General features: G+C 39.8%; 2 protein-coding genes across 2 annotated transcripts; both read left to right on the top strand.

Annotated features, from left to right (window-relative positions):
- Positions 1–2,957: 2,957 nt before the first annotated feature.
- LOC138878372 (uncharacterized) lies at positions 2,958–3,530 on the top strand. Its single transcript, XM_070158042.1, has one exon. It carries the CDS (start codon positions 2,958–2,960, stop codon positions 3,528–3,530), a length of 573 nt encoding a protein of 190 aa, XP_070014143.1.
- Positions 3,531–6,622: 3,092 nt separating this feature from the next.
- Positions 6,623–7,102, top strand: LOC138878371 (uncharacterized). The gene has a single exon (XM_070158041.1). It carries the CDS (start codon positions 6,623–6,625, stop codon positions 7,100–7,102), a length of 480 nt encoding a protein of 159 aa, XP_070014142.1.
- The last annotated feature ends 2,017 nt before the right edge of the window (positions 7,103–9,119 follow it).

The raw sequence follows: 9,119 nt of genomic DNA, 5'->3' as shown, positions 1-9,119 counted from the left end.
TGTTACAAGTGCTCAAGAGACTTAGGGTCAGAGGTTTCAACAACAGTCTATTGTGTTTGAGAAAAATAGAATACTGAAATAGCAGATGACCGAAATGTATCAAGGATGGGCCAGTGGTCAAGGACAACCTCGTCATGAGTCACAATTTGCTACACAACAAGAGCAGTACAACTCTCCTGAGTACCACTCGTACTCGTTTGATCTTCCTACAAACATTGAGAAGCCTGCCGAAAGATGGTACAGGAAGAAATAACCCAAAGAGCGAAAAGCTTAGAACGGTTGAAAAACAAGCAAGGGTTGGCAGGTCAAAAGAGTGTTGCCTTCAAAGATCTATGCATGTTCCCCAATATCCACTTGCCGTCTGGTTTCAAGACTCCCAAATTTGAAAAGTATGATGGACATGGAGACCTCATAGCCCACCTGAAAAAGGTATTGCAATCAACTGAGAGGTGCAGGAAGAAACGAAGAATTGCTGATGGCCTATTTTGGGGAAAGTCTTACGGGAGTAGCATCTGAATGGTTTTTGAGTTGGGAAAATCACTGCTCCTTCACGCAGTGCTGCCATGGCCACTCTGGCCAGTGGCCAGCTACCCCCACTTGTTGGGCCACCTCCTCAACCACCCCCCAACATCACACAGCAAGGCACGACAACAATTAATGTTCCAAAACCTTTGGATTATGCAAACACTATAAAACCTACGCCCAGTAATTCGACAGTGCAAGATCGAGCAGCAGTAGTTGATCCAATTCCTCCAAGACAAGCTCAATTCTTTCAAGGACAACCAACTGTATGCTTTACAAAATCAGAAGTGGAACGTATGAACTATATGGAAGGACTGCAACAGGCAGTTGTGTGCAAATTTTCATACGGATGGCCAGATATCAATGAAATATGTCGAATTGTTCCAATGCAGTGTGGTATCAAAGCTAAATGCAACATTGGATATCTTCGTGACAGGCACATTTTGATTCGATTTTCATTATGGCAAGATTACATAGATTTCTCATCAAAAAGTGTGTACTATGTTAAGGATAAGCATGGGGATGAATATCAACTAAGAACTTTGATCTATGATACAAAATTTAAAGTTGGAGAGGAGACACCTAAGGTAATGGCTTGGATTTTATTCCCTAATTTGCTGCTTACCTATTTTGTCAGAGAATGCTTGTTCTCTCTAGCTTCTGCTGTAGGTAAACCCCTTCACTTGGATTTGGCTACTGTCAAGAAAACCAGACCTAGTTGTGCTCGTGTTAAAGTGTTGGTGGATCTGCTAGCTAACCTCCCCAAGAAAGTTCAAATGGACATTGTCAATGAAGTAAATGGGGATGTAAGAACTGAATGGGTAACCATTAACTATGATTATTTGCCAAAGTACGGTAAAGAGTGCAAGTTACAAGGCCATGACATGATTGAATGTTGGAGAATTAATCCGGATTTAAGGGAAAGCAAAAATGTCCAGCAGCAGGAAAATGTCGAAAATGTGAAACAAGGCACTAAGAAACCTGCAAAACATAATGCTCCTTTGATGATCCTTACTAGTGGTAAGATATTTGGTAATGCAGGCCCTCAATGGAAGGAAGTTCGCGACAATAGGGGACTAAACAAAGGCAAACAAGCTGAAGGTACTACTGCACAAGGGAAAGAAATTGTTCTTGTTAACAATACAGTTGTGACAAAACAAATACAAACAACCAACCAATTTGCAGTGCTACAAATTGAAAATGGTGAGATTAATGAAGGCAACCAACTGGCAGCTGTGGAGGAAACTCCAGTTCAAAAAACCATAGGCAACAATGATATTCAGTAAAATAATTCCAAAGCAGGTGTAGAGAATGAATCAGAGGAGCAGGAATTTGATTTTTCAACTAGACAAATGGTACAAAAGGTAACTTCTCCTAGATCATCTAGGAGACAATCATCCAAGACACAACCCAACAAACTGAACCCTGCAGCACCTACTTTTAATCCTGCAGCAATAAGAAATCATACAACAAATAGGGAATCAACAGATGATTGTGTACAAAAAAATTTGGGGAATGAACAACATTTTCACAATGAGTCACCTGCCCACTGGGTCCAAATGGCATTCAAAAATAATGTAGTTCAAGTCAATACTTCATGTCAAGACATTCCTTCACAGGACACCAAAATGGAACAACAATTAGCAAACAACAAAGAAAATGAATTTGTTGAAGATACAGATTTTGAGAAATTCAGGACCAATGAAAAAAGAAAAAGGGGCAGGAGGGAGATTATGGCTCAACCAAACAGAGGAAGACTTAGCAGATGGTCAGATTCCAGATACAATGCATAGTGATGAAGAATTTGGAGGAAATGAAGTGGAAGATGAGGATCAAAGTGTTAATGGTAATGCCAATGCAATCAATATTCAAAGCATCAGTGAATGCACAAATGCAGCAACAGAAAAGACAAAAGAGGGGAACATTAATATTATAGATCCAGGAGGGACTTCACATAAGGCTGTTAGTGATGTCCTGAAAGAAGCTGAAAATGCAGACAAGAAACAAGACAAGAATGCAGACAAGAACCAAGCTATGACAGTGCAGGTTTATGCAAGAAGTATTGTTCCATTGAGCACCGTGCAGGATGTAGCAGGAAGTAACGTTCCATTGAACAATACAATGATGTTGACCAATGAACATGCTGAAAAAGATGCCGAACTTATCAACCAGGCAGAGGATATTGTTTCATCAAAAGAGGCAGTAGAAGCACATGATCAAGTTCACCATGCAGAACTTAAAGGTAGAGACATGGATGAGGAATCCACTGCACAAAATTTCCTTAATGTTGCCAAGCAGGGAGATCTGTCGCCAAGGGTTATTGAACTAGTAAAATCTGCATTAAAGGGAAAAAAGAAACAGTCAAAAGAGACTTCTACTGTCCCAGTTAGTGGAGTAAAAACAAGGAGAACACTGTCCAAATCCCAAAACATTTAATGGATGCCATTATATGGAATGTCAGGTCAGTAAACACAGTGCAAGTATTTGAAAGGCTGATTACAATGCACAGAAAACATCATTTTGAGTTCATAGGCATCCTTGAGCCTATGCAACAGTCTCACAAAATGGAGAGGTATAGAGCAAGAATTGGTTTGGCACAGGCTGTGGTGAATGTGTCAAACACAATTTGGGCTTTTATTGATGAAATTTTTGAGGTTACTATTTTATATAACATGACTCAACAGCTTACTTTGAGATTAATGCACTCTGAAACACATGTTGAGCTCATCCTTACACGAGTCTATGCCAAATGTGATCGCACTGAAAGAATAGAACTATGGGATACGTTGTATGCAATGGCATCAGATATGACAGTACCTTGGCTAGTTAGAGGCGACTTTAATGTGATATGGAATGAGGAAGAGAAATATGGGGGCTTGCCAGTTTCTCTCATTGAAGTAGATGACTTCATACATTGCATCAATACCTGCAATTTGACAGACTTGGGTTTTAAAGGAAGCATATTTACATGGTGGAATGGAAGATCAGAGGAGGACTGCATTTTTTAAAGATTGGACATATGTTTTGGCAATAATGAATTGCAACAAACATTTCCTGGATTGGAGATAACTCACCTATCCAAAATTGGGTCTGATCATTGCCCAATGCTGCTGAAATGTGATATAGAAACTCCTCCAATTAAGAAGTCATTCAGATTTCTTAACTTCTGGACAAAGCATGAAACCTTCAAAGATGTAGTAAAGGAGAATTGGAATGCTGATTTTAGTGCTAACCCTTTCTGCATTTTTAACTACAAGTTAAAGAAGCTTAAACAAGCACTATCTACCTGGAGCAGAGCTACATATGGAGATATATTCCAAAAGATTGCAAGCCTTGAGGAGGTGGTCTTTGTTCATGAAAGACAATTTGAAGTCAATCCTACACAGATGAATAGACAAAGATTAAAACAGGTCCAAGCTGAAATGATTAAATATCTTGCATTAGAAGAAGAATTCTGGAGACAAAAAGCTGGCATGTCATGGTTCAAAGATGGCGATAGAAACACTAAATTCTTCCACGCTCAAGTTAATGGGAGAAGGAAGAGACTGAAATTATCAAGGATCCAGGATAGCCTTGGTAACTGGATCGAAGAAGATCATTTAATAGCAGAAGAAGCAATAAAGTTCTACAAGGATCAATTTACTGAGACTGCAGTTCCAAATGATTTTGACATTCTAAATCATGTACCTTCAATGGTAGATAGTGATCAACAAAAAAGATTGATGGTCTTGCCTTCCAATGAAGAAGTGTAGAGAGTAGTTATGGGGTTGAATGAAGACTCAGCTGGTGGACCAGATGGATTCACTGGAGCCTTTTACCAAACATGCTGGGAAATTATTGAAGAAGATGTAGTCTGCATGGTCAAGGCTTTCTTTTGCGGTCAGCAGTTTCCAAAGAGTGTGACGCACACAAACCTGGTTTTATTACCAAAGAAAAAAGAAGTTACGACCTTTGCGGACATGAGACCAATCAGTCTTAGCAACTTTGTTAACAAGATTTTATCTAGGGTTATTCATGAGAGGTTGGTTGAATTATTACCAAACATAATCTCGGAGGAACAAGTAGGTTTTGTGAAGGGTAGAAGCATAGTTGAGAACGTGCTGTTAACTCAAGAAATCATTACGGATATCAGGTTGAGAACAAAAGCGGGTCCAAACGTTGTGATTAAGCTTGATATGACAAAAGCTTACGATAGGCTATCATGGCTATTCCTGACCAAAATAATAAGGAAAATGGGATTTCCTGAAGCTTTTATTGGCTTGATATTTGATTTGATTGGGAACAATTAGTACTCTGTTCTTATAAATGGTCAGCCTAATGGTTTCTTCAAATCATCGAGGGGAGTTAAACAGGGTGACCCTTTGTCACCAACTCTATTCATTCTGGCAGCAGAAGCACTTTCTCGGGGATTGAATTCACTACACACTAACCTGTATTTCTGTGGTTTTGGAATGCCAAAATGGAGCCCAAAAATAAATCATCTATCATACGCTGATGATACAATCATTTTCTGCTCATCTGCTGAAACTTCGTTGAGACTTGTCATGGAGGTTTTGCAAGCTTATGAATCATCATCTGGTCAACTGGTGAACAAAGCCAAATCAGCCATATACCTACATCATTTAACGGATAATGAGGTGATTAACAAGGTGGAAAGGATTATAGGTATACGAAGACAATGTTTCCCTATGACCTATCTTGGCTGTCCTATTTTTTATGCAAAAAGAAGGGGAACTATTTCCAGGGATTAATCACCAAGGTTATGGACAAACTTCAGTCATGGAAAGGCAAACTCCTATCTGTAGGAGGCAGAACTGTTTTAATTGCAAATGTCCTGCAGAGTATCCCAATTCATATGTTGTCAGCAATTAATCCTCCAATTTATTTGATCAACAAGTTACATAGCATTTTTGCCAAGTTTTTCTGGAGCAACAATGTAGGAGGGAGCACTAGACATTGGTCATCTTGGACTAACCTTTGTATGCCTTTTGAGGAGGGAGGCATAGGGTTCAGGTCCCTACATGACGTATCCAAGGCACTGTTCTGCAAATTGTGGTGGAATTTCAGGACTAAGCCCACTTTATGGAGTGCATTTATTAGTCAAAAGTACTGCAAGAAACTAAATGCAGTAATTGTACCTTGGAAGCGTGGATCCCACGTGTGGAGAAAAATGCTAGAATGTAGGGACTTGATTGAGCATCAAATCTATTGGAAACTGAGAATGGGATCAGCTCAATTCTGGTTCGACAATTGGACTAAGTTGGGAGCCTTATATTTTCAAGTGCCTGCAGAGTTTGGTATCGATGACAATATTCATAATGTAAATGATCTGGTTGAAAATGGTATGTGGAATGTGGATAAAATGTTTGAGAGCCTACCTGAAGATTTGGCACACCACATTATGCAGAATATTAGACCATCAACTGAAAGTTCACAGTTAGATACTTCTTTCTAGATGCTTGAAACAAGGGGACATTTTACAGTAAAATCTGCATGGGATTACCTGCGAAGAAGAGCCAACCCAAGATTAGCTTACAAGATGATATGGGTAAAAGGTTTACCTTTCAAGATATCTTTCTTCCTGTGGAAGGTGTGGAAAGCCAAACTGCCACTTGATGATTTCTTGCGTAAACTAGGATACTCCATGCGATCCAAATGTTGGTGTTGTGCTGATCCTAAGGAGGAGTCATTACTACATCTGTTCTTCACATCCAATGCAGCCAAAAGTGTTTGGAGTTACTTCTTGAGGAGAGCAGGAATTTCATTAGATGGGTTGTCATTACATCAAGCAATTACAAAGTGTTGGACAACACCAGTTGTACCTAGATTGAAGCCAGTATTACAAGCTTTACCTGCATGCATTGTATGGGAATTGTGGAAGAGAAGAAACAGTTTGAAATATGGAGAAATAGTGTCAGTGAGCAGAGTTATTTACCAGGTGTCATCTACTTTGCAAGCTCTGGTCCAACTGAAAAATCCAGGACTACACGTGCCTCACAAGTGGCTGGACTTACTGACAATGATGGAGCAGTACACACCTCGACTAAAATATGATAAAGTGTTATGGGAATTTCCTTCAAGAGGGTAGATCAAAGTGAATATGGATGGAACATGTAGAGGGAACCCAGGGAGGAGTTTGATTGGTTTCTGCATAAGGGATGAGGTAGGTAATCTGATATATGCAGAAGGAAGGGAGATTTCTGAAGGAACCAACAATGTATCAGAAGCAGTAGCTATTGCGGAGGCATTGAAGATGTGCAAAGGTCTTAATTATTTCCAGATATGGATGCAGACAGATTCTATTCTTTTAAAGAACATTATAGAGGAATCATGGAAGCCTCCTTGGTATATTACTAAACATGTAGAGGAGATTTTAAGACTGAAGGAACAAAGTATCATCAAGGTCACTCACATATTCAGAGAAGGGAATACATTAGCAGACCACCTTGCCAATTATGCTCTAGATGAAGGAAATACTGAGTGCCATGGTTTCTGGGATCTGGACTCAAAAGGAAGGAGGATCGTTAACGAAGATAAGATGCAATGTCCTTACATAAGAGTAAAGGTTGCAAGGAATTAGGAGGACATGGGAAGGAACAAAGCCAAAAAGGAGATAAATGTGGAGTGGAACAAAGGCAAAATGAGGAGGAGAAACAGAATGGACATAACTGATCAGCAGGATCGAATCCTATGGGAAGAGATCTTGATGATCTTCTGTTATACTAACATTTGGTGTTTTTGTGCAGGGAATGGTAATGTGGAGATGACTTATCATGATTGTCAATTTCAAAGGGTGGTATTAGTACATGGTACTCAATCCCTTGAAAGAGATATCATGATATGCACAAGCAGGGAACAAAGGAACAGAATGCCCAGCTCGTTTGCATGAGGCAGTGAAGTCGAGTCTAATGCACAAGTTGTGAAGAGATATCATGATTTCAAGGAGAATCTTACCATTAAACAAAAGTAATCGCAGCTTTAAGCATTTGGAGCACGCTAGATTTCGAGAAGAGATGGACACGAAAGCCAGTGGTGTTCTTTTGATTTTTAAATGCACGCATGCTTCATCAGAGTCATGGAATGCACGCATGCTTCTAGCATTTTTTTTAATGAAAGCAAGCTTCAAATTGTTTGGGTGCTGGAGAGTACTGGGCTGAGGAGCTTCAAGAGTTGGGAGGACATTTTAAATTCCAACTGGGATTCACGCGTGTTTTCGCATGGAATTGCACGCTAGCAATGTAACGCATGCTGGACAATGAATTGGAATATACTATTTTGGTCAAGCAAGACTACTCACATGTCTGGAGGGGCACGCATGGCATTCGCATGGGGTGAGCGTGACTTTCAAAGGAAGCAAGAAGGCATGAGCATGAGGATTACAACGCACGCCTGCAGTTTATTACAATGCACGATGCATCATGGGCAAATGTACTGTGCTTCGTGTGTATTTTTAATACATTGCACACAGCATCGTGGGCTTCACAACTTTATCTTTCTTTATTCCAAGCATGTTATTTGGAACCATATGCACGCATGATGCATAGTACTACAGACATCCTCAAATTAACGAGAGATCTGGAGTAAAACAATAGGCAGCACCACTTTATCTTGAGATTCAAAAGTGTGACCGTCAGATGGTTGGGCTTATGGTGACATTGGAATGCATAAACGCAGGCACAACATGTTGCAGCATGTGAGAGCTATTGGTTCGCTAACAGTTGCTTCTGTGTCCAAGAGGACAACTATGAACCTAGGCAATGGTCATTTTGGATAAACGCCCTAGCACATGCTCAAGATGCAGCAAATGGCTTCAGATTACAAGAGCACTCAAATAAATCGGGGGAATCATTATCGCCGCAATGGTTCATACCACAAGCACAACAACAAGGCTGGAATGGGGCAAAACGCATGCCCAGAATCGACCATTTCAACAGCTACGGAAGAGGACACTGTACGTAGAGCATGATTTTGACACAAGATGGAGCAGTATGCAATCAATAAATCATAGCAGCAAGTACATGGAAGGAATGGCATTGCACTGGAGTGGATATGAGTTGGATCAAGACTCATTGCAACTGCAACGACATATGCAGGCAGCTCAGAAATACAAGTTCGATTGAATTCATAATAATCAATGAGTGTACATTTGGTATATATTCCATAGGATTTACAAAGTCGAACAAGGCTGCAATTGTCACCCATTATGATCGGCTAGTTTTTAAATGAATTGTTCATTTTAGATCAAATGTGATATCAAGGTTGAGTTTACTGCTCAACATTGATACTAGGTGTCATGTAAAAGTCAAATTTTATCACTTTCATTATGTTAGACCACCTGACAATGTATTTTTTTATTTTAATTTATCTATATATAAAAACTAGCCCTAGGCACTTGCCTAGTGGATTGCCCAAAAAAAAAAACCTAGCCAAATTGCATTTCAATTTTAGCCTCAGTTAAACCCAATACCCCAGCCCAATTTCGGATTAAAATACCCGACCCAGGCCCTAATTACACCTATCCGACCCAAAACCCATCAGATCCTAGCCATTGATCTAAAAGATCTACGATCCTCGTTCATTCTTTCCTTTTTTAATTC

The sequence above is a fragment of the Nicotiana sylvestris genome, chromosome 9 (assembly GCF_000393655.2).
Source record: "Nicotiana sylvestris chromosome 9, ASM39365v2, whole genome shotgun sequence".
NCBI classification, from domain to species: Eukaryota; Viridiplantae; Streptophyta; class Magnoliopsida; order Solanales; family Solanaceae; genus Nicotiana; species Nicotiana sylvestris.
The sequence above is the reverse complement of the archived record's forward strand: the minus strand, read 5'-3'. Positions and strand labels throughout refer to the sequence as shown.

Bases quoted from the DNA above. Each gene is read 5' to 3' on its own strand.
- LOC138878372 (XM_070158042.1), top strand. From the start codon at position 2,958: ATGGATGCCATTATATGGAATGTCAGGTCAGTAAACACAGTGCAAGTA.
- LOC138878371 (XM_070158041.1), top strand. From the start codon at position 6,623: ATGGATGGAACATGTAGAGGGAACCCAGGGAGGAGTTTGATTGGTTTC.